This window comes from Mytilus edulis, chromosome 3 (genome assembly GCF_963676685.1).
Source record: "Mytilus edulis chromosome 3, xbMytEdul2.2, whole genome shotgun sequence".
NCBI classification, from domain to species: Eukaryota; Metazoa; Mollusca; class Bivalvia; order Mytilida; family Mytilidae; genus Mytilus; species Mytilus edulis.
This window is the reverse complement of record NC_092346.1, coordinates 26,144,780-26,172,198: the sequence shown is the minus strand read 5'-3', so window position 1 is coordinate 26,172,198 and position 27,419 is coordinate 26,144,780. Positions and strand designations below refer to the sequence as shown.

Genomic DNA, 27,419 nt, shown 5'->3' with positions numbered 1-27,419 from the left:
ACAGAAAGGAATCGCTGAGAAGTGAAATTTAAGAAACATCAACACTGATAACTACAAGACGGATTTCTACAATTATCTACCAATTCCAAAGATTCTGACAACAGTAATAAAGTAAATGGTTTGGTTATCTTTATGAGATCTGATATAAACAGAGCCTTTTTCAGGCAGAGGATATCTGGTATGTTCTTCTAACCTCGTATTTCTAAAAAAAAAAAACAGTTGGTCAAAATGTAGCTATATTTTTGGTGGGGTTAATGTTGCTTAGTCTTTATTTCCCCATGTTATGTATGTTCTACAGGTTGTCTGTTTGTCTTTTTCCTTTTTTAAGCAATGGCGTTGTCAGTTTATTTTCGATTTAGAAGTTTAAATGTCCCTCTGGTATCTTTTGCCCCTCTTTTACAAGATAATTCTCACATTTGCAAAGTCCTTGTCAACTATTGCACAGTTCTTATACTTAAATCTATGATATTAGTAATAGAGCTAGGCATTGAAACAGGCTTCGCTATCTACTGGATTAACTTCCATATAGACCAATGTATTCTGATCACTGAAACTCCTGTTCTGAAGTTGTTATTAAGTTCTCTTCATTTGTAGATGTAGCAGTTCATTTTCAAGTTTTGCATAGAAGCAGACATGAAGCATGGAAATTGGAAATGCTACTCTGTATCATTCTCATGTTCAGGAAGGTTATAATATCAAATGACAGCTTGTAAACACTATCTTTACAGCCATAATCATTAAACTATTAATGTTTTCTTGCAGTTAACTACTTGCATTAAATTGAAAGTAAAATAAAAAAATAAAACAAGAATGTGTCCAAAGTACACGGATGCCCCACTTGCACTATCCTTTTCCATGTTCCATGGACTGTAAAAATTGGGTAATAATCTAATTTGGCATTAAAATTAGAAAGATTATATTATAGGGAACATATGTAATAAGTTTCAAGTTGATTGGACTTCAATTTCATCAAAAACTACCTTGACCAAAAACTTTAACCTGAAACTCCCACTTTCATTTTCTATGTATAGTGAACCGTGAAATTGTGGTCAAAAGTCTTATTTGGCATTAAAATAATAAAGATCATATCATAAGCAACACGTGTACTAAGTTTCAAGTTGATTGGAATTCAGCTTCATCAAAAACTTCCTTGACCAAAAACTTTAACCTGAAACTCCCCCTTTCATTTTCTATGTTCAGTGGACAGTGAAATTGGGGTCAAAAGTCTAATTTGACTTTAAAATTAGAAAGATCATATCATAAGCAACAAGTGTACTAAGTTTCAAGTTGATTGGACTTCAGCTTCATCAAAAACTACCTTGACCAAAAACTTTAAACTGAAACTTCCCCTTTCATTTTCTATGTTCAGTGGACCGTGAAATTGGGGTCAAAAGTCTAATTTGGCATTAGAATTAGAAAGATCATATCATAAGCAACAAGTGTACTAAGTTTCAAGTTGATTGGACTTCAGCTTCATCAAAAACTACCTTGACCAAAAACTTTAACCTGAACGGACGGACGGACGACCGGAGGCACAGACCAGAAAACATAATGCCCCTCTACTATCGTAGGTGGGGCATAAAAAACAATTTTATGTTACATTGGTTATGATAACAATCCTGTTGGTATTCCCTCTTTCATGTCACTACCCAAATCCAAACCATTGCTTAATTTTAAACTCACCTAGCCCAAAGGGCCAAGTGAGCTTTTCTAATCACTTTGCATCCGTCATCCGTCGTCGTTAACTATTACAAAAATCTTCTCTGAAACTACTTGGCCAAATTAAACCAAACTTGGCCACAATCATCATTGGGGTATCTAGTTTAAAAAATGTGTGGCGTGACCTGGCCAATCAACCAAGATGGCCGCCATGTAAAATGTAGATTTTGGCTTATAACTCTGAAACCAAAGCATTTAGAGCAAATTTTCAAATGAATTGGACAACCGGATGTTGGGTTGCTGCCCCTGAATTGGTAATTTTAAGGAAATTTTGCTGTTTTTGGTTATTACCTTGAATATTATTATAGATAGAGATAAACTGTAAACAGCAATAATGTTCAGCAAAGTAAGATCTACTAATAAGTCAACATGACAAAAATGGTCAGTTGAACCCCGAAGGAGTTATTGGCCTTGAGAGTAATTTTTTACCAATTTTTCGTAAATTTTTGTTATCTTTTACAAAAATCTTCTCCTCTGAAACTGCTAGGCCAAACTTAACCAAACTTAGCCACAATCATTATTAGGGTATCTAGTTTAAAAATGTGTCCGGTGACCCGGCCAACCAACCAACCAAGACGGCCACCATGGATATAAATAGAACATCTGGGTAAAATGTAGATTTTGGCTTATAACTTTGAAACCAAAGCATTTAGAGCAAATCTGACAAGGTGTTAAATTGTTTATCTATCAAGACAATATTTATCTGCCCTGAAACTTCAGATGAATTTGACAACTGGTTGCTGTGTTGCTACCCCCCATTGGTAATTTTAAGGAAATTTTGTTGTTTTTGGTTATTATCTTGAATACTATTATAGATAGAGATAAACTGTAAACTGCAATAATGTTCAGCAAAGTAAGATCTACAAATAGGTCAACATGACCAAAATGGTCAGTTGACCTCTTAAGGACTTATTGCCCTTTATAGTCTAATTTTTAACAATTTTCATTAGTTTTTACAAAATATTTTCCTCTGGAACAAAAGGGCCAAGTTCATTATAGATAGACAAAATTTTAAGTAGCAAGAATGTTCAGTAAAGCAATATCTCCAAACACACAATTTTGTCATGAATCAATCTGATGATCTGTTTTCTTTGTTTGATATGCATATAGACCAAGGTGAGCAACACAGGCTCTTAAGAGCCTCTAGTTTCTGTGCATTAGTAGCATAACAGGTTCTATTAGAAGATCATGAACTTATTACCTTTCAAGACAACTGAGTCACACTCCTTTTTCTGCTGGGGTTTCAAGTATATCAATCTTAATATATACCAATCTTAAGTTTCTGTCATTCCTGGATTTGATAATCTTTCTGTTATTTTTAGGTTGTGTCTTGAGGTTTTCAGTCTTTCCTGTGATTTGCTTTTTCTCTTTTTAAACATCTCCCATCAGTTTTAATGTATAGAAAAAAAATTGAATAATAAATAGTCTCTAAATATAACCCCCTTGTTCCTGTACATCTCCAAAAGTAGTGGTAGCCTAGGGGAATTATGTTTTCCAGACCGTATGTCCCTCAGTCAGTTTATACATGAGGGGGGATAGGACCTTTATCGGGACTCCGGGATTGGGTGTTTTTAAGCTCGGGATTTAGGGATTGACCCTTTCAGGATCCGGGAATGGTTTTTTTCGGATTTCGGGACATCAGGATTTACTTTATTTAAATTTGAGACCTCGGGAATTCGTTTTTTAATTCCAGGATTTCGGGATCAGGACCCCTCCTATCCCCCCTCATACATACCATCACAAGTTAAACTTAAAGTTTAGATATAAGGTAGCTTACAAATGATATTATGATCAAATCAATTTGAAACTAGCCCTTATTTTCATTATGATGGAATTTTTTGTTCCTAAATATGCCAAATAAGGGTTTGCACTCAGATTTTGGGGTTCACAGATATTGATTATATAAATAGTATCTTTGATGATTTTTTTCTCTCTGAAAATCAAAATGTGATGGTGCAATTTTGGCATGGTGTCCAATGGAGTATGAACACATGTTCCATTTATGCATATATTTTTTGGTATAAAAGAGCGGGAATTTCAATAGCAAACGATCTTCACAGTAACCTAAGATCACTCCCAGTTTTTGGTTGTTTAGTTCTTAGTATTCTATGTTGTGTTGTGTGTACTGTTGTGTGTTGTGTTGTGTGTACTGTTGTGTGTACTGTTGTGTGTACTGTTGTTTTTCTGTTGGTCTTTTTTTTACTTTTTTAGCAATGACATAGTCAGTTTATTTTTGACTTATGGGTTTAAATGTCACTTTGGTATCTATTAGCTCTCAGAACTATTTCTTTTTTTTCAATTTTACTTTCATCATGGATTGGGGGCTACTCTAATGTTGTCCATTGTTCACACTTAATGGAAAGGAGTATTTTATAATGAGTAACTTAAGGAGGTAGACCTTGGTTCAGGGAGATAACTCTTTAAATCATCAGTACAATTGTGTCAACCATTTTCAAAAATATATTCTAAGCTTCTAGGTTACATAGATTATTTTCAATCTTTTTCAGGTAAATGCTTAAAATACATTGATGAACTTGACTTTTACAAACGCTTAACTGATTTATTGAGTTATCTACCTGAACCAAGGTCTACCCCTTAAATACAATAAATAACTCAATAAAAATAAGATATTCTACTTTTTATCATCATCATCATCTTCATAAATAATTTGTATCAAAGACATAAAATTTGTTCATTTGCTTAGTGATGTGTATTGGTTGGTTAAATGGCACCATATTAATTTCTGCATTTATATTGAAGTACACACAACAATATATAACAACCATTATCAACATTCTTAACAAGATTTGTAATAATAAAATTTTGTAAGTTCGTATTAGAAACATTACATGATTAGGTTAGGTATATTGCTAACATTTAAGATATTGTCTTCCTATCTGTAATTCTTACAATTCACAAACAAGCCTTGGTTTATTGATATTTTGAAAGTATGAGACTTAACTACAACATCAGTATATTGGATTTCACAATAGCCAACTGAATATACAATCATAAGCTTAGCTTTACAGATATTTGCTTATAAAGTTCATTTATCTGAAATCATTTTTCTTTAAAGTAAGCTTGTATGAAAAACGTACTTTAGTAGTTTTTATAGTTGTCTACGGAAACAGATTAAAAAAAACCATCATACAGACTTTCAAACATTAATCACTTTTCTCTTATCAAACTTTTCTTTAAATTACTCTCCAAAGTTTCATAAGATTCATTTGTAAAAGGAATAAAAATTTAAATAATGAAATAAAATTCGTATTGGCACTGCCTTAACCATTTAATAGTAAAAAAATACAACATACAATAGAGAAATCATATCACAGAAGTTTTGGATCATCCATCAAATATAAGTTACTTCCCTTTTATTGGATTCCTCTTTTTCAAAAAGAATACAACATAATTCCTATGAACGAAATTTTAATGTTTATGATGTTCAATTTCAAATTTTTGTACACCAATTTTACAATGATGCATTTTTCTTTGAATTGTTGTAACCTTTTTAGTTGAAATCTATCAATTTTATTGATAAAAAAGAGGAAGTGCGAAAAAAAACCTCAAACTCAATTCTCAAGTTTATAACATAGAAAAGGCAGATTCTACATTAGCAATTCACCATTTTGGAATCTAATGCATCATGGGTAATATTTTCAAAAACATACACCAAAAACATTGTGATTGGATCTAAACATTGGAAATTCAACCAATGGTGTGAAAATATTTTCATCTTGGGTAAATATAATGAAATGACCCATAGTCCTTTAGATTCTAAAATAACAAATTATATTGGTACACTTTTAAAAAAGAAAACCTTGCTTTTAATGGATGATCCTCATAAAAATAATATCATTCATCATTATCACAAACAATCTTTTGAACACTCTTAACAACAGATAAAAGGTTTTCTATAGAAAAAACTTGGTTTTTAAAGTTTTAATGTATTATAATTATTTTGAATGGACAAATAATTATGTTATCTTTCAACAGTGATTTTTCCTAGGTTCCTAATATACTGTTTTGATAATAATTTTTGGGTTGGTATACCTTGTAGCACTATTTTATTTTTCCTTAAAAAAAGACAACCTCTTTATTCTTCAAAGATAAGTTTAGAAATCAAGAAAACTTTTTCCACCAATATGAAATAAACAGAGTATCCCTGGTATTTGAAATCAATTTCCTGCTTCTTAAGAAATATTACAGCATAATCCATCTTTTTATCCAATATTATTTAAAAACATTGTGGAATAAAACCTCAAACCATTAAAACATGGCCGATAGATTCCATTTAGATTGACTGCTTGTGACCTTTAAAAGGAATCCATTCATAACCTTTGACCTTGAAATGTTACCTCTGACAACACAGAGCATACGACAACACTTTTAATAAGTCTGGGACTTCAGCAGATATATTTGGCAGCATTAAAAGCACTGTTGGAATTCTACAAAAATTTCTAATATCACAAAGCGCTTGTAAATATAATTAACAAAAATCAGAAGAATTCCTCTGCACCACCGAGTTCTTCACAATCAGATTCTACAGATTCATCATCATGTCTTAATTTCCAGGTGTCTTCTTTATTTGCAATAGGTTGGAATCCTGCTAATTCACCCCTTATTCTTTCTATTTCCTGTAAATATTCTTGTTTTTCTCTCCCTGACATTGCAGAATCGGATGGACTCACTTCCCCCGGGAATAAAACTCTATTTAAACCTGAAATCAGAAAAAAATATAATTGTTCTTACTTGATTTTCATGTATCCCTTTAAATACTGCAGATGAAAGGTAAATTTCAAATGTTAATCTCACATTTAAGGATTATATTGCACAAATGCTACCTATATTTTTTTTACATTCACAATATAATGACAGATCTCAAATGTCAGCTGTCTTTACTGCAATACACAATGGCTCTTTTGATACTGTATAATATAGGAGCATAATTCTAGGGTAACAGTATACTACCACTTTTTTAATGTGGGAGTATAAAAATGGTCTTAGGTTTGATATCTTTCATTGATATGGTTGATTTTCTCAATCCTTATTTGAAATCTTACATCGTAAATGGTGTTCAATTTTCCGTAAATTACTAAGAATTCCTGCCAGTTCTTGATTTGCTGATTTCCAAGCTGGCATTTCACTGTTCATGGATTGATCTATGATGTCATCTATCGGTGAAGGAGAATTAACCAATAATCTATCTTCATCTCTGCAACAAAAAACACAAATCATTAAAATTTTCGTCAATATGTGTATAAAAAAAACTCTAGTTTCATTTATTGTTATTAATTTGTTGTCCCGATTGATGTATACATTGTTTCATCTATCATCTTTTATTCATATTTATCACTGAGTCACATATGGTATATAAATGCATAATACATTATCCATATTTGCAATATATGGTGATGGGTGTTAATAGTTATCTCCCTTTGGTCAAGAGCAATTTTGTTAATGATTATCTCCCTTCAATCAAGATCAATCTTTTATAACTGCAGTGATGCATTTATCTTATATGTGCCTACATGTGTGTGTCAGACTTTTTTCACATTAATTAATATACCATATCCCTTCTTTTCCATTTACAACTAAACAACTTCAATGTGTTCTTCAAGCATAACATTTAACTTCACTAGTTGGCTATAGGTGAACCATGATTATTTTAGCTATTGTAATTGAAGAGAAACAACAGGTTTCCAGTCAACCTATTATTACATTCCCATGATTTGGTTACTTAGTTAATAGTATTGTTACTCTTTCAGTATGTTGTAGACCAACATAATTTTAATTTCATGGTCTACCTAGCAAACAAGGAAACTCATTATTTATATATGCGCCTGTCCTAAGTCAGGAGCCTCAGTGGTTGTCGTTTGTTTATGTGTTACATATTTGTTTTTCGTTCATTTTTTACATAAATAAGGCCGTTAGTTTTCTCGTTTGAATTGTTTTACATTGTCTTATTATAGCTGACTATGCGGTATTGGCTTTGCTCATTGTTGAAGGCCGTACAGTGACCTATAGTTGTTAATGTCTGTGTCATTTTGGTCTTTTGTGGATAGTTGTCTCATTGGCAATCATACCACATCTTCTTTTTTATAAACTCTATTTCTATAATGTTTTCCAGTTTGTTTTTTTTTTCGTTTGAATTGTTTTACATTTTGTCTTGGATAGACCTTTCATAGATTATTATACACAATGTGTTTTGCTCTTTGTTGATGGCCGTTCGGTGACCTTTCGTTGCTTGCATCAATGTCATTTGGCCTCTGGTGGGTATTTGTCTCATTTGCACTCATACCACATCTTTTTTTTTTCCTATATCTCAACTGTGACTTCATTATTTTCAAGTACACTTGTTGTAAAGAATCTTTATTAAAAAATAGCAAGGTTTCTTTAAGAAATGATACTTTTCCATAAGTATCCATTGTACAGCAGCTGAGATGATATTTGTGTCTACTAACCTCAATCTATGGACTACATGATTGGTCTTTGACTTGAGTTTATGTGACAGCTGGTATATAGAGGATACTAAAATGTTGTCATATGACTGAAATAGATAAACATAACAAATGAATAATATGTCAACAGATACAATAGCTGTCGGTCAATTTAAATGACAAAAAATGTACATACATGGTATTTATAGTGCACATTTGATAGTGCATGCAACTTTGCATTATTTTTTCCTAATCTACTGTGCCTTATATTAACTATGTGCATTTCTAAAACATGATTACAAAACTTTATACATTTTAAAACTGTTAGCTGCATAATAGATTGAAATGAAGTAAATAATAACCTACAAATCTGATCATTTAATAATTGATAATTATTTTTAGGAATAGGACACATTTTTTACATTCCATTCATTAGGGTAGCTGTCTCACTGATAGATGTATACCTCCCATCTGCTATTTCTCATATGATTAAATGCATTCTCTCAACACCCATACATCTTTCACATTTTTATTTTGTAACATGGATGAAACTAAAGTCCTAAGACACCACAAAATGTAGATAACATGAATAATATAACTGGTAGACTAATTTGCTGTCCTTTCGATTGTATCATACCAACCTTTGGCAGTAAGGGATAGATAGAGGAAGTGTTTTCATAGTTTTTTCTGTTGTTGTCTCAAATACATCATGTTATACCCCGAATCATCTTTTAAATGTGTTTTACAACTGAATCTTTATTCCCTCCCAATGAAAAGTAGAAGCATTTAGCCTATTTTTTCGGTGAAAGTACATTGATAACCAAAATAGAAAGAAATGCTGTAACAATGCCAATGACCTATATCATTAACGAAAACAGTACTTGAACACCTAAAAGGTCAACCTTCGTTACAAAGAAGGCAATGACCTCATTATAATTAAAAAAGATTTTGTAAACAAAGTTATGCATGCGTTCAATATACACCATTCATTCTTATTAATGTTATGTAAATATTATAATCGTCACATATTACTATCAGGTACAAATATAAGTCATGTAAGTATTATTACATGTATATAACTTCAAGGTATAAATTTGTTAGATTTATCAGATAATTTGCCAGAATTTTAATATTAACATAGGTCAATACATTAAAGCATGCAGGCCTCCTTTCACCTTCTCTGGATATAGTATATATTTATTATATAATAAGATAATAAAGACATACATCTTGCCCCAGGCTTCTTGTTTTATATATAATAATTGGCAATCATCAATGATCTTTGATGTAAAAATGATATATGGAAATAGGAAGGTTTACACATTATGTTTAAGTTTTAGATAGAAATTTTGAGTCTTCAACTAAGATTCCTTAAAATAAAATAAGAATATTTTAGATTTCCTTTTGGCTTTTTTTTTTACATACCATGTACCATGCAATAAAAGCAGTTAGCCTTTCATTTTTCTTATATCTCCCGATTAGAAAAAAAATGCTTTAAAATGTAGTTATGTTCTCCTGATTAATTGAAAATGTAACAAAATCTGATTGCTACAAAAAACAAAACAGTAACAGACAAAACATTTAGCATTTAGACAAATCATAGCTGAAGTTCTTCCCACCTTATCCATATTTTCTTGTAAATATTCAAATGTAGTTGAATATCAATAAAGGCTAATTAAAAAAAAGAATACCAGAGTTCTCGAAAAGTGGTGGTCCATTTTTGACCACCAAAATTTTGCAAAGGACTGACACAATTTGGCTATATTGCAATAGAAATAATATTGAGAACTAGGAAACCAGGAAAAAAGATTCTTGAGAATTCTGGAATACTGGATGAAATGTTAACACAGACCCTTCAATGTCAATTTTGATTTCAGTGACCATCTATTTTAAACAGCTTATATTGAAACCCAAAATAAATCTGGTTAATGCAAGAAAATATTGTAAGGTTGTAGAATTCTGTTTAACCATGTCATTTAAATATATTATGCATAAAAATTTAGTGCTAAGATCTGTTACAGAGAATTTTCCGTTAAGTCAAAAAATGTTAACCGCTTTTCTTAGCTCATCAATTAGAAAAGAACATGGCTTTATTTCCTTTAAAAATAAAATTGTAACAGATTTTTTAGTCAGCTTATAAAAGATTACTTCTTTACAAAGTTAATTATATGTTAATTAAGATACATGACATGGTTATTTTTAGCAATGAAACATTATTCATGTAGCCATCAGCAATTATATAGCCGAGCATGCAGTTACTCCCACCACAATGATATCAGCGACACGGAAGCAACAAACCTGTGATAACACGTTATTATGATATTGTCTGATGATATCGGAAAACTCTGTCGTATCTCCCGTGACAGAATGGCGTTTGTTGTAAAGAGAACGAGGTCGTGGTAAAGGAGAAGCAAGTTTAGGAGGTGGCGGAGTGAATGCTGACAAATGTGGTTTACTACCAAGTAAACACCGACTTAAATCCTAAAAATAAGAATTCAGTGGTGCAGAAAATAATACAATGAAACATATATGCATGAAAAAGAAATCTGCAACAAAAATATACACCTATAGCTAGAGCACAAAATTAATACCAAAATAACAATAAACTAAACTGAAAAAAAATGAAAAGTGAAGTGCAAGAAAGCTACCATACATTGTGGACCTTGTACTTGTACTTGAATTTTTGTTAAGACCATATTACATAAGAATTCTTCATTGAACCTTGATCAAGCTTATTTCAGTAAATAGCCCCCTTTTTTACATTCTTGCCATGTACTGTATGTGAAAACAATCATGATTGTTCTGATCAGAATTCTTCATTGAAAGAAAGCTGTAAAAATCTAAACTAAACTAAAAATTTAACATTTAAATTTAAACCCCATGTTTTTCATATCAATACTTATGTTCCAAAATATTAGAAAAAACAGCACAGCTTCAAGAGCTACAAGTCTGCAGCTACCAGTTAACCATGTCAACAGATTGCGTTAGCCTTTTCAGAATAATAAAAAACTTGAAATTTGTTTTCCATTGACTAATTTATCAACCCCAAAAACTAAAAGGACCAAATTATTTAAATAATTTAAAACTTTTTATAAAACTTGAGAAAAACAAAACAAAACTTGGAACCTAATTTCATCTAAAATTTCATGCAATCTTCACTGTATGTTTCCTATTTGTCATGCATTATAAGAATCACAATATGCACAAGAATGTTATATATCATGCATACCTCAGAACATGATGCATCCTGGGACTAAAAAATTATAAGATAAATTATGTAACTTATTATTCTACTTGTCTGGTCTCAATAGACTGAGTCATTGACTAAAGTTCTAATATGTCTGGTATCAATTGTGTTTCAGCTAAACAGATCTGATTTTTGACACCAATAAATTTTCAATTTGCCAAATATTTATCAAATTATAGCCACAATTATTGTAATTACTTATAATGGCTTATAAATTATCTTCCTTGCTTAACTTCCAACATAAACTTCACTGTGGCGTCAAACATATAATATGTGAAACATGAATTTTAACCAATTACCTGTTTCAGTTTTGTATATTTTACTGGTATGATTTTATTTTCATGTGCAAGAATGGAAGCAAAAAAGACAAATGAGATTCTTTCATCACACAGTACATAAAAAACATACTAACGATTATCAAATAAAAAATACTAACCTGACCCGATTTTGCTACGAGACTTAACTCATCATCTTCTGACGAGGTTTTATAGAGGTGACTAGACTGAGATCTTCCTGAATAAGGAATAAATCCTCTATGAGAGGAGGCTATACTACTGTCATCAAACGTGTCAGTTCCTTCCACACTAGAAAGAGAGTCATTTTTGTCTTTACGATTTCGTCCAAGTTCGGAAGAGTTTGTGAAGGATGATGACCGAGTCATCCTTTTCAAAGAAGTTAATGAAGATGATGTATTAGTACTTGTTTTTTCCTTAGATTTAGTTTTAGCTTCAGCAACTGCTCTACGAGGATCATATTCCTTTCTTCGTTTCCATGCTGCTTCTTCGGCAGACCTTGTTGCACTCGCACTTTGTGTTTGAGATTGACTTTTATTCCCTACTCCAGAAACACTTAATCCATATGACTGAGTTGTTTTTAATCTATTTTTGAATGATTTTAAATCTGATTTCCTAACATCTGAAGAAGAATTGTCTAAAGTACTAAGGGATTTATTTAGTTTCAAACTATGTCTACCAGTTTCTGTCCGTGCTAAATTTGAAGTACGAGCATTGTCTTCACCCTTACGTTGAATTTGAGCACCTAAACTAGCATCACTATGATCAGATACTTTCCCAGAACGTCCCTTTGAAACACCAGTTACAGTCAGATCTGTCCTTGACGATGATCCATGCCAGCTTTGACGAGACCCCACAGATTTTGAAAAGCTTAGTGAAGAGTTACTTGATACACCTGTAGGAGTCCTTGAGCCTAAGCCCCTCATACTAGTAGGGGTTTTAGAAGTCCTGGAAGAAGTTGTTGTAGGGGTTCTTGCATTTCTAGATGGTGGTTTTGATACACTTGTAAATGAGCTGTCAGAAATATCAGAACCTGGAGTAGTTGGCACATCACCGTCTGCTCTCTGACGGCGTAATTGGAATGCGCGATTTGGCCTGGTCATAGAAATAGTTCCTTTACCTTTGGAACCTTTCCTATTTATCTCTGTATTGTTTTCCTCAAAGGTAGAAAGATCCAATGATAAATCGGCAGTAGAAGTGTCACTTTCACTTAAAACATCCGAAACAGCAGATTGATCTCCAGTGCTCATAGTCCGTTTTAAATTACTCTCCTTGAACTTTTGAAGTCTTTGGGCAGAACTAGTTGAGTACACTCTTGTAAGTGGTTTCTTATTAGGGGTAGTTTTTGTTTTAGTACTTTTTGCCAAGTTTTCCCTTGGACTTCCATAATCAGACGGCTTGTCAAATTCTTCGTCACCATTTATATAAGCTACCATGCTTTCAGAATCATGATAATCCCCATTCATGTGACTTTTGCCATTTGTTAGACTTTTGCCATTCATGTAAGAAAAATCATGTCCATTTTGTAAGGATTTAGAGGAAGGTTTCATGGATTTCTTATTTCCTACGGCAGCTACAACATCTGCCGTGTCCTGCAATAAAATATCTGTATCAATACTAGCCCCTGATGACCTTGAACTTTGCGGAGTTTTTTCAATATCAGATTCTATCCTTGTAAAGTTACTTTCCGAATCTGTCTCAAATTTTGTTTTAGATACTGTTTCTGTATCTGTGTCATCATATCTATTTACAACTTTGTCAGAAATTGTCACTTTCATTTTCGACTCATTTGGAGTTGACGGACATCGTGGACTATTTGTACATTCACTTAATTTAGAGCTACGTTCACTCATCCTGGAGCTAGTTTCACTTCCTGATGGACTTCCTTTATCATTTGGAAGTCTTGGTAATTTTCTGCCAGTTCCTGGCCTCTTTTTAGATCCAGATGGTGGTTTTCTGGTGCCTTGCATTTCATCTGAAATTAAATAAGTTTAAATAGAAACATTAGGAGGTAGAAAAAATGTTTTGCCTATAAATTTTGTTTTGTCTGACATCTATGCCATTGACTTAATGAAACATCTGCTTGCACAAGTGCACAGTGTTAAAAAGTACATTAATGTATTCATGTATTGACTCAATCTTTCATAGAATACATTCATAGACTTTGGAACTATGATTTTTTTTATACAGACAATTACATGACATATACATGAATATTTATTAGATGTTACAACAAGCAACATTCTTTCAAGATAATTTTATTTTTTGGGGTGTGTTTGAGTTTTTTTTAAATATCTACACACATTTAAATAGGTATTGAAAATAACCAGTTTGTTTTATAGGAAAATTTGTAGACCTGTTTGATAAGTTATACATGCAATGTCAATTGTACATGTCAATTGTATAATGCAACCTGAACTGTTTCTTTTTCTAACAAGTCAAAACATTATATTATTTTCTGTTTTTGAATTTATATCCTTTAACTTAAATTGTTATTACTTAAAAACTTTAATATCATCTAATGATCAAACCAAACACTGTGCCAGGTTTCAAAATCTCCTTAAAATATGCAAGTCAGCATAATATAACTATAAATTTACCTAATTATTTATTTAAACCTTTTAAGATTTTTTAAGTATAATTATCTTTAAATATAGCTTGTCAAATACATGACAGGTTCTTGTTACTGTTGGGCATATTACCCATTTCTGTGAAGCAACAACAAAACCTCTCTGTATCAACCATTGTACACAGGAATGTTTGATGTTTATTAAGACAAATGTAAGATATGTTATAAAGATATTATATTTGTGTTGTGCTAAAAAAAATCTTTCTGAACTGTAGATGGAAGGGTTATATAAATTTTGTACCAGATTTCAGCCAAATTTTCTGTTATGATATGTTTTGAGGTATTTTTGTTTGTTATTTAATAATCAGGATAATTTGATAAAGAAATGTGACTTTTGGTAAAATTATTATAATAAGACAATATAAACTACCCACACTTTTTTTTAGGCCAAAGTTAGATAAATTCTTGTAGTTCAATTTTCCTGTTACAGCAACTTATAGATTTTTTTCAGACAGACAAGCAATTAAGGGGCTGATCCAGCCATACATATATATCCCCATTCAAAAGCATTGATCGTAAAAAAAGGGGGGATTCCAACCATATGTCATCATTTTAAAAGCATTGTTCTTCAATAACAAGGTGTGGGGGGGGGGGGGGGCGATTTTTAATCCCTGGAACCCCACCCACTGGATCTGCTATGACTTAAACAACTAATTTGCAAAAAAGATACTTTATTTAGTGCCAATATAAAATAATTCTTTGTTCATGAGTTTGAATTAAAATTTGAGGAGATCTAATACAGTATGCTTATTTAAGATTTCCAGAAAACCAGAGGTTAGTTTAAGAAATAGTTGTCTTCTAAACGGTTGTGTTTGCAAGTCTCAAAACATTAGTTGGAAATTGGCATGTAGGAAGGTGATAGATGTACAATTCAGGATATGTACCTGTTTTCTACGAAATTAAACTTTAGGGAAATAAAGCTGTGAAAGTTGAAAATTTTGGTTGAATAGATGGTCTGACACTGTCAACCCATTTTTCATGTCAACCCCTTAAGTGTACAACCTTGCACACTGTGTTTAACAAATATGAACACATAAACAGAGATATGGGGTAAATGTTAATGATATGACCTACAACCAACAAACAAGAAATGTAAAGAAAACATTTATGGCAATATTATGTACTATCAAGTAACATATTTACAATTTTTATCTTTATATCAAGAATAAATTAAAACTTAAATAGAAGGTGAAAGATTAAAAAACATGTTTAACAATGGTTGTCTATTTCATAACCTGAGAAACAGAATTTTAAATGAAAATGAAGACACCACTGAATACATGAATATGGGTTATCTTGTAAAACAATCAGTGCTCTTCAACTTCCTACTATGTTTGGCCTTTTTTTTTATTTGAGCGTCACTGATGAGTCTTTGTAGACGAAAAGCATGTCTGGCGTATATATCTGAAATTTTAATCCTGGTATCAATGATGAGTTTATTTTCCTCAAAACTTTGATTAAAATATTTTGGTAAATGGAAAATAGGATAGTTTTTGAGAAGTAAAAAGTTTAAAGAAATACCTATGTTCTACATTATTTAGTCACATGATGGAAAATTTATAAACCTGACATTAAAATATTTCTTTAAGGTTTAGCTATGTTTTCATTTGATATATGGTCTATAGATGAACCACTGCAGGACATTATGTCTTATGTACTTTTGATTGTAAATGCTGAATCATTAACAAGAGAAGACAATTGGCCCCTACTTTGTGAATCGAATTCTTTCAAATGTGTGGGTTTTTTTTTATAATTTCTGGTGCCCCTTACTACTAAATGTGTTTTTACATATATAAGATTTTGGATTTTAGTCAATGAGACAAAGTTACACAAGACATAAAACCAAAAGATATCCTGACTGTGTTTTTATGATGGATTTGTAGCTTATCCTTCGAAATTAAGACTAAGGTATGTAATCTAGCTTTTCAGCTAAACTGTTTTGACAACAATCATTAAAATAACTACAACTGTTTTTGTTTTTCTTAAGAATTTTCATGTATAATTATATGAATAATTATGATCACTGTTTGTTTGTATTTTAGATTTGTATTTGATTCTTTTTAAAAAGATTTTCATTAGATCTTACCAGGATTAGATCGTGGACTAGCCAAATCATTTGATGGTGACTTCGATTTACTGGTCAATGCTTCCAACTGAGACATCCACTTTGAATGCTCCCGGGATTTCATGTCATCCTGAAAAACAAGTAAAAAATGTTATCATCAGTACTCACTTATAGGAAAAATATTATCTTCTTTGGTCCATATATTTATTAAAATTCTTATACCTGTATTGATATACTGTGGATTCATTATTATTTGTTGGATACCAATTTTCATTGTTTTTGTGGTTACAGGTGACTCGCAAATTCAATGTTCAACGAATTACAAATTTCACAATACTTTATCTGCAAAAATTACGGTAACTAAACCACGAAATAAAATATCTACGAAAAATGCAAGTGTTTTTCAATCCATTAAAATTGGTACTCATGAGAATAAAGGAATCCTTAATAGACATAGAAACTATATACTTTGATTCAGCATCTTGAAAGATTTTTACCAAATCCTGAGAAACTTCTCACCTACCATGTCTCTTAATAAGTCTTAGAAAAATTTAAATCCATACACCAGTAGAAAAATGTACCTTTTCATTGAACAAACTAAAAAAACAGCTGTATGACAACTAATAATAAATGTCAACAGAATATCCCATGTTGTTGATATTAGCTTTGGATACCTGTGAAAAGGATCTATCACACAACAGAATTATTGGTATTTCACAAAAATTTAAAACCGTTAACAATGAAACTTATGGATTTATAATGCTTGACTTAATTCTCCCTACATCAATTTCAAATAGAACACTTGAAATTGTAAAGTGTATTTACAATGTGGATTTGTCATAGTCTATAAAAAATATCAAATAAATATGTCACACTACTTAACAATACAAAAATATGCGAGAGTTTTTGTGGACATGACATTTTTTCATATAAAAATCATAACTTTGATAACATCATCTTTTTCATTAACTTATTGCATGTACAGTATACGTATTTAGCAAAATAAAAAGTTCATTTATTAGTTTACCTTTGGTCAGAATTCACAAATATTCAACAATGAATAAATCCAAATAGTATTAATGCTGAAAAACATCTACTTGAACCACTCAAAACTGTTTTATACACTCCTAATTACTAAATGATTCAGTTTTATATAATCCTACTAATTCAAGGAAGTAAAAATAATGTCCTTATGTTTAAAATAATCATCAATTTTGGACGGTGAGTAGCATCTCCAACTAAAATTTACCACACTTAGAACTTGAGCTATTTCCAGTAGTGTAAGGTTCAATATAATGTCATATCTCTTCAAACTTGTCTACATAACATTAAATTTTCCTTTCGTTAAACTGAGTTACATGAATTAGATCAAACTTGACGAAATTAAAGCGTAAATGGACATGATTTTATCGTCCATATAATATTATCCCTCTAATGGTATTTTCCTTGCCACTTAATCTTGCCTCAGAACAAGTTTTAATTCATCACATGTCATTCAACCTTTCTATCCCAGCTGATACTAATTATAAAGATGTATATTACATGGTACAAAAGGTCTTACCATGTGATACATATGAAATATATTCCCTCGTACATTCTAATGTAGAAATGTTGATTTCGAATCATAACACAGCTGATAGGAATTCATTACAAAGTACAAGAAGAAAGAAACATATCAGGTTTATTCCTACGTCTCTACTGAGGTTTATACATCACAGGTTATCAAAGTGACAATGCTTTGGCTCTATTATTTATTGACAAATTGCTGGTGTTTATATCAAGCCTAATCAAAGAATGAGTCAGTAACAACCAAATTCCTCATTCCTGAGACTGATCAAAATAAATGATGATCCTTGAAAGTTGAAACAGATATTCTTTTTCTCAAACCTCACTAAACTGGGGTCACAAGAAGTTTAAATTGACCAACAGCTACACCAACCAGAACAACCATCTGAATATCTTATTTTATATGCAGTTTTCAGTTCCCTTCGTTCATGATCACTTTACAGACAGCTTCAACGATTACAACCATAACCATGCACATGTTAACCCATTTTCTCCTAACAGTAGTTCAATTCTTTTAATGTTTTTAAGGTTACTATAGATAAAGGGTGTTAAAAGTAAAACTTATCTTGTAAAAAGTAAGGTTGATTTCAAATGAAGTCATTTGAATCAAGCTTTGCAACAACTTTAGTAGATCAAACACCCAACAGCAATTAAAATAAGAAATAAAAACTTGAAAATCAGGAAAGAAACTAAATTTTGTAAGGTCAGTCAATACATTGATAGGTTAAGCCGTATTGATTTCGTTACTTTAAATCCCTAACAATTTCTCTTTAATCATAACATTTTTTTTAAAAAGCTCTTGATCCAATAAATACAGAATTTACAATTCACAAAATAATTGGTTAGCACATGACTGATTTATGCCATAATAAACCCAAAGAAAAATACAATCATTAATTCATCATTCAAGGCACTAGGAAAAAGAAATTATTCATAGAGATGTTATGCAACAGCTATTTTATTTTCTTCCACCTATCACCTTTTTTCAACTGAAGTAAAACATGAGTCACATAATCTAAACAAGACCTATCATTTTAACATCCTGGAAATTTTTTAATGAGCCATTCACTTTCTATCTATTAATAATTGTTGCTTGTTTATGATCATGTTTTGGCTAAACTCCCAAGGTAGTATCATTAATAGGTGAAAAATATGTAATCCGACAATTAATGAGTACCAAAACAAATGTATGTTTTTGAATCAAAAGAAGAAATAAAAAGCTTAACATATTTCTAGATTTATAAAAGTACATCCTATATATACTATATACTAAGATGTGGTATGCATGCTCAGTATGAATGTCAATGAGACAACTCTCCAACAGAGACCAAATGACATAGAGGTTTTAACAACCAGGTCTTTATACCACCTTCAACAATGAGCAAATCCCATACAGCATTACATAGAATAATATTCAACCTTTTTCAAATCAAAGTATATCAGGAACTACCAACTATCGATACACTGAGTGACACCTTGAGGTGTGACCCTGAAACCACATCATGTTTTAGAATCCTATTTAAAAGAATTTTTACAAATCTTCATAGGGGGTTTGTATATGATTTGTTGTTAAAAAATCCATTTTTCAAGTGGCAGTGCTCTGCTCATATCCAAATTTTAAATTGTGATAGAACTAAGCAAACTTTTCTAGTTTTCAAGATGCATACATAATGTACCTCTTAAAATTGAACGGATCAACTTGTATTATTGGGTTGCTGTCACAAGGATGTTTACTTCATTTAATCAACAGTCACACATTAACAAAATGAACATTGCTATATAACATTCATATTAAGGACCTTAACCAAACTGTTAAGTGTGTCAAGTAATTTTTAATTTTCCTTCAAAACATAGCTTAAAAGGTATTAATCACAATATAAACTTCTTTTTTCAACTCTTTTTAATTTGTGGTTTATTATTTTTAAAGACTTTATGTCTCCGTGACTGTAAGCAATAACCCAAGGCAAAAAAATATTATATTTCTATAGTGTGTAATACAAGTGTACATTTCAATTTAAATACACCATTGAAATTATAGGCCGAGAACAGATCAATACATGCACCAACCACTATCCATAATTAAAAAACATCAATATTGCAACAAAACTCACCTGAAAATTTCTACCTCCACGGAAAAAAGATTCCAGCACTATATTATTATCCATAGTTAAGCACAAAATAATATTCCCTCTCTCAAGAACTGTACATGTTAAAGGTTTACAGTATGTTTGGTATGTCAATATGGGTTTAAAAGATCACTACTCGTAGTCACGACATGTATAAACTGTTGTCTGTCAAAACTAATCACTCAACCATGATATTAATTAGCGAAATTTACCTGTCAGGTAGATCATATAATTATACATCTATTTATCTAATAATAAAAAACACATCCAGGTGTGCCAAAAATGTGGAAAATACAAATAAATCTGTGTTATTTATTTTACCAGTTTGTTTTTAGCTAGATTAGGATCTTTAGTGGTTGAAAAATGTAAAACGATCAAAGTTTTATGTCCAGGTATTTAATGTTCCCTGCATACCCAATGTACAGGTAAACAATTGATTAATACCTTGATAAATATTAATTATAATCTCATCTGTCAAATTCAAATAAAAAGGTGATTACTTAATTTATGGTAATATTTCATTTGATGGGTTTAGAACTTTTGAAGAGCTTAAAGAAAACAGTTATAGATTTATTAGATTAATCTTTTGAACCAAATATTGAATAATTACATTAGTACATGTAAGAAAGCATATTCAGCATAAACTAACAAATTAAAATTCAACTTTTACCAATAGTACTACATTTATTATTTAGGTTATGTGTGACCTACATTGTTTAACATGAACAGGTATTAATCAATGAGACAGCAATCCAATAACAGAAAGAAATTAGAAAAGACTAAGTCCATATCAATGTTCGGATTATATCATTGGAAAGATATGACACTTACCCAAATACTTATACAAAAATACTCTTAGCAAGAATATGTGTCCACCAGCCATATTCTGCGAATTGTGAGATCTAGGTCAAAACCTTAATTTGGCAACAGTTCACTCCATGATGCAGATGTGTACAAAGTTCCAAGTTGATGCAACCACAAGCATCTTTATCCAAAACTTTAAGGGGGGGTCTCATTGTAAGCTAATATGGTATAAAGGACTGACATATGGACATACACACAGACAGGAAAACATAATGACTATCACAGGTTAGGCAATGGTATTTGTATAGAAATCAATTCGGTTATCTGTGTTTTCTTCTTAACATACAAAGAAAGGTTAAAGTATACTGAAATGTTTACTACTTAAATGCATTTTAAAACAGATTAAACTTAAAACAGATTATATTTTGGGCCAAGGGGACTACAGTTATAGACTAATCTGAAGTTGTTTTTTACGAATGAGTTACAGTTGTTGACCGTAGGTCAGTTGACATAAATGACATAGGAAATTGGACAAAGGAGTAGGTCCGGTAAGGACCGATTTTGGCCCAAAATCTCAGTTTCATCTGACGAAAGATTTTGACCACTTTTTAATTACTTTAGCATCTATTTCATATGATTCAATGAATTTATGTGAAAGATTTTAACTTATTTAGTCATTTAAAACCATCCGATTCAAGCTCAAATATGAACAATCTACCAAATATGCGAAAAAATGTCACTTTTCAAATGGTTTTTGTCAAAAACGAAAGTGGCCGCATCCGTGTTCATCATCAATCTTTATATATGTTATGTATTATCATCAAATACAACTTCCATTTCAATATTTTGGATGAACACGAATGCGGCCACTTTCGTTTTACACGGAAACTGTCTAAAATTTAACTAAAATGCTGGAATTGTGAAGATTTCAGTAATTTATCACGACTTTATGGTGCTAGTACCCAATATATATGCATTATTTTGTCAAAAACAGCCCATGTTTGTGTAGCAGAAGCATTCTTCTATCCAATAAATAACTAAAAGTTTACATTTTAACAATTTTATAAAACTGCTATATTTTGGGGCCAAAAAGGGGTCTTACGGAACCTACTCCTTTTAAAGTCTTCTATCATATACCTTTCCTAAAATTCCAAAACAAACCTATTTTTGAATCATTAAGTAAGAAAAAAACACCAATGTGAACAAAACTTAAGATATGACACCAGAAAACATTAATACCTACATGTCTTCAGGTCCCTGTGATGACTGTAAAATCATCTAAAGTCACAATATTATAGAGGTCAAAGTAAATGTTAAAGTCACAATATTTTACCGGTCAAAGTATATAAAGATTAATGTCACAATATTTTTAAGTTACGACTGATCACAATAATTTACAGGTCAAGGTTTAAAGACTATAAAATAAAAAAATTTGCAGGTCAAGGTAAAGACTAAAGCAGCAATATTTTACAGGTCAAAGTATAGACTAATCAAGTCAAAATATTTTATAGGTCAAGGTGTAATGACTATAAAATCAATTTTTTTACAGGTCAAAGTAAAGACTAAGTCACAATATTTTATAGGTCAAGGTGTAATGACTATAAATCATATTTTTTACAGGTCAAGGTAAAGATTAAATTCACAAGATTTTACAGGTCAAGGTGTAATGACTATAAAGTCAAATTTTTTACAGGGTCATTTAAGGGTCAAGGTTAATGACTAAAGTCACAATATTTTTCAGGTCAAAGTAAAGACTAAAAAGTCACAATATTTTATAGGTCAAAATAAAAACTATATTATTACAATATTTTACAGGTCAGACTCAAAGTTAAGACTAAAGTCACAATAGGTTAAAGGTTATCAATAGAAAGTCTATTTCCCTGTCTGCAGACCTAATATTACAACAATTACCTAGTAATGACAGAGTGATAATAATGAATTAACACTTAAGAGATGACTAATGTCCCCCTGTCATGTAGGTATGTTTTATAGCAATCAATCATTAGTTTGTAGGTCATCCATCATACATATATACATGTATGTAAAAACAAAATTCTGACACCAAATACACATAATAAGTAAATTCCAAATCTGTCCCAGGAAAAATATACAGATTTTGTGTTTACACGTTGTTTTGTCTGCATCTGAAGTTTTTGCAGGCAAACATCTGGCATGAAATATTCAATTCGGTAACATCTGTCATTTATGTTTTTCTATAATTCCACATGCATGCACCGTTACTCATAATATTTTATAACAAATAAGTAATCCATATATAATTTTTTTTTCTAAATTAAATTTTCAACATTGAAGAAAACGCCTCTAAAACGTCAATAGAACTGTGGCTTAACTTTGAATCAAATCAATATCTTTAAATTACAATTCAAATCAATTTCATTTCTGAAAGGGTTATGTAATACTCAATTTCTGAATATTTTCGTTATCAAAATTAAAATTTTACCTTATAAACCGTTGCTGATGCCTTTCCTAACATTGTATTATACTCCCCGAGGAATAATGTTGTTATTCACAGGTGACCTATCTTTACATTAAAAGTTGTTGGTACTCTACTTCCTATAACAAAGTTATTCAAGTGTTTTTCTCATCAAACTCGTTCACAAAAGCATCGAGATAAAATTACAATTGCAAGATATTAACCACTGTATCAAATCCACATGGTGTGCTACTTCTTTGTTATGGAAATACCAAGGTAGATTATAAAATATATATCTAAAACATATCCACGGTAAATCTGGTAAATCGAGTGAGCTGAAGTATAACTAATATGTCTGACTGTCTCTAAATATCTCAACAGTTCCCACACTTAATTCACATTGTGTCCTTGTGTCTCTTACACAAAAGAAATAAAGGAAGTTTCAAACAAATTGAAAATCCAAAGTCTTTAATCTCAAAATAATCTTGCTTAGTACATGAATAACGATTTAAAAACAATTAAATTTCACAACCAAGAGTTATCTTTCTTACTTCATAAATAAAATATAATAAATTCCAATGTATCTTGATACATTAAATACAATTGTTTACCTATTTAATCTTCATTTATTAAAAAGAGAAAGTTTGCCAATAATTCGATACAAACTTGTCAAACCTGACAGAAAAATATGGTGATAATAAAAAATACCAAATATTCCTACAACAGCTGATATTGATCCTATGTAACTCAGGAATGTATATACTATATAGACCAGATATATCTGGTAATGACCAATTTAGTACTACAACTTCCTTCCTCTGAATTAAGCTGCACAGACTCTCTGTCCTCAAAAATATACATTATAAAAATGTACAATTAGTAAAGAAGAGACAGTGTACAAGGTTAGTTCAAACACTTGACACAAATCAAGTTCAAAGGAATGGAACAGCCCTTCATAATAAGTCACAACGAGGCCAAAAATATTGTTTGCTGCTAGCTTAACATTCAGTGGCAAATACTTCAATCATATTCAGAATGGTTTATAGAATAAAATAGCTTTTTGATTATGTTACATGATTTCAATCCCAAACAGATTTCTAGAGATCTGACCTGTAATGTTATTTACTAGCATACTACCGGTATGTTAAAAACATAGTAATTCATGCATTTTGGGAAGCAAAATTGTGCATGACAAGAAGAAACCACACTAGTTTACATCAGCAGAAAGAAACAGTAAAATTTTAGTTAATGGCTCCTGACTGCAAAAATCAAAGGTTTAAATCCCCAGTAAATATCTACCCATAAACATCAGCTTAAGCTGAATACACATCTTTTATATCACCCATATTGTTATAAACTCTTGTGTAGAATTTTATAGACTATAACTATATACCTGTAAGTTGTACCATAATTGTCAGATATTTAAATATAAAAGATGACAAAAGAACAGGACTTCACTTTAATGGCTACATAATAACAGTCCAGAGGGGGAATTGAATGTGATAACAGGATATGATACGTGTTAAGATGGTATGATAATGTCATCAGGTTCCTCGGTTTCAACACAGAAGTCTGCAACAGTAACATCTGTCATGTGCAAAGAAATGTTATTTCAGTGACTAAGCTCATGAGCAAATCAAAAACAAAAGTTACAATAATATGATCCCCCTTTACAACTGAAATTATGCATGTGTCAACCCATTACTTGAAAAAAGCTCAATTTTATTATAAATGTACATTGAATTTTATCCAGTAATGGGCTATAAAAATATAAGGATGTATATCTAAAAAGAAAATTGCCTGGGTGAAAATTGGATAAATATATGGGTAAAACCTTATGAATGCCAACCATTTCATAAAAAAACACAGTGCTTTTATTACCTAACAACTACTTAAACAGCTCTTGATTCTATTCAAATTGAACTGAACACCTAACAAGAAAATAGGTTAACACATGTAGATTTTCAATTGACGTTATATGATTTTCAAACCTGTATTTAAGTAAATATTCACAGTCTCATCCTTTTGATCTTTGGTAGATATTTGTCTTATTATATATAATATGTTTAGTACATGGTATATATATTGTATAAGACTATTCAAACATACTTGACCTAAACTTTTAATGAACTAGCAAATTGTAGTTATAACAACCTAAATCACAGGTCAAGTAGAGTTTGCTTTATTCATCTTTCACAGTAGGCACACAGTCAACCCTGGTATCCACTCACAAGCTTATTCTTTTATTAAAAGTATTGAACATAAATTCTTATATTAATTCATTTTTATGGATTGCTCTTCTACATCTTAAAAAATAAAACAACAGAAACAATATGTTTCTAATCCAAAAGGGATGCAAGGTGAAACAGCAACACCTTTCCCACTATGGACAGGTTGGAAAAGCAAAGTCTACATGATCTGTGACATATTTATATATAAATGCTGTATATGGAGGGATAATGTTTGTAGCCAGGGCTAGTACTTGAGATTACTGAATACAATTTAAATATAGGTATATACAATCAGATTGGTAGTACAATCAAAACTTATGATTACCCCTGAATGATTTACAAAAACTACAGTATAGGAGTCTGAAAGATGGCAGTTTATTAAAGGTGTCAATAGGCTTCAACTAAAAACACTAGAATTTTCCTTCTGCAAAGCAGGATGCAGGATTTTATCGCTGTGTTGAATGCTCATTGGTGACCTTTCGCCTGTTTTCTGCTCTTTGGTCGGGTTGTTGTCTCTTTGACACATTCCCCATTTCCATTCTCAATTTTAAGATGAACCTTAAGTTTTCAACAGCTCTGAATTCATATCCTTCAGGGATCAAGATGAAAAAAAACACAACCAGATGTGCAGTAGCTGTAGATGACTTCTTGAGACAGCAACCAAACACACCCTCAGACATTAAGAGGTCAACATATAGAAAAGTGTCTTTACCAAATGTCAAGTTTTTTTCCCAATCCAAATTCAAATTCAAGGTAAAAAGATTGTAAACATTTTAAACACCTATCTAAAAACTACACATTAAGTTGTTTAGTCTACACACTTTCTATTGAAGAAAAAGTAATTTCGTTATTTGGTTTCACACAAGGAACTACTTATGGAGGTACAAATCTACGAGTTTAATAAATCTAACTTGACAAATAAGTTAGAATTTTATCAAGTTTTATTGATAGTATTGATCAACGTTGTTCAATGAGAACGGTGATACTACAGATTTAAAGGTCTTTAAACATAGGGTTGCTAAGTACCTTTACTTAACCTGACGTTACAGATATTGATAGACTTCTAGGCCAAATATCACATTTTTTTCTCTCACTTATAAGTATAAGTTGACAATAAGGTGTATTTGAAAAGTAAATGTATGCTTGCTTGCTTGCTGCAGTAGGTGTCAGTTTTAATGGTCAGGTAAATACTGCTGGTCTTGTGTCACTTTTAACAAATGCCATTTTTTGCCTAATGACAGTGACTAAGGTTTAATTGTTTCCAGTCAGTGGAATATACCTTCTACTATACTGTGTCCAATAATCTCTTACAAGTTCTAAAACAGGACTTTATTTTGCCTACTTTCTTACCATTGCCAATATATCTCTTTTCATACATTGCAAAAATTCTTTGTCAGTAATAAGCTAACTAAACATCTTTATCAAATCATTATCAAATCAACAAATCATTTGAGTAATTACATGTACATAGTGTACGACACTTTACCCATACCTATATATATATATATATGTATCAGATTCTGATGATTTGTAAACATTAGTCTGACCTTATGTAACCTTTGATTAGCATAATTATTAATCATTATCAAATATATAAAAAGTAAATCTTCACCACAATAAAATGAACTAAAAATCCTTGAAAGCCCTTTCCAAAAATCATATTTGGATGTAAAATCCTGTCCAAACTAAACAAAAGATAAGGGATATTGAAATTTCTAAAAATAACAGAATAAGAAAGGAAAGAATTCTAAAGAAAAACATAAAATACTGGTACCTTCCATGATGTTGGCCTCTTTGCTCGCCTACGAATTCTGATCTTAAATATCAAAAGCTTATTTTTAAGGAACTAATTATATCCAATGGAA

General features: G+C 31.1%; 1 protein-coding gene across 29 annotated transcripts in view; it reads right to left on the bottom strand.

Annotated features, from left to right (window-relative positions):
* Nucleotides 1-4,342: 4,342 nt before the first annotated feature.
* Nucleotides 4,343-27,419, bottom strand: part of LOC139516082 (centrosomal protein of 170 kDa protein B-like) — a 70,173-nt gene continuing 47,096 nt past the window's right edge. For 10 of the 29 annotated variants that reach the window (XM_071305910.1, XM_071305911.1, XM_071305901.1 and 7 more), the window contains 8 exons: nucleotides 27,329-27,370; nucleotides 16,415-16,523; nucleotides 11,843-13,674; nucleotides 11,389-11,412; nucleotides 10,458-10,640; nucleotides 8,184-8,269; nucleotides 6,783-6,934; nucleotides 4,343-6,439 (listed from right to left, as the gene is read on the bottom strand). In XM_071305910.1, the coding sequence (XP_071162011.1) occupies nucleotides 6,219-6,439; nucleotides 6,783-6,934; nucleotides 8,184-8,269; nucleotides 10,458-10,640; nucleotides 11,389-11,412; nucleotides 11,843-13,674; nucleotides 16,415-16,523; nucleotides 27,329-27,370 (2,649 nt within the window). In that variant the 3' untranslated portion in view covers nucleotides 4,343-6,218. The remainder of the gene's footprint in view (nucleotides 6,440-6,782; nucleotides 6,935-8,183; nucleotides 8,270-10,457; nucleotides 10,641-11,388; nucleotides 11,413-11,842; nucleotides 13,675-16,414; nucleotides 16,524-27,328; nucleotides 27,371-27,419) is intronic. The other 19 variants (XM_071305926.1, XM_071305918.1, XM_071305922.1 and 16 more) reach the window with 7 other exon arrangements.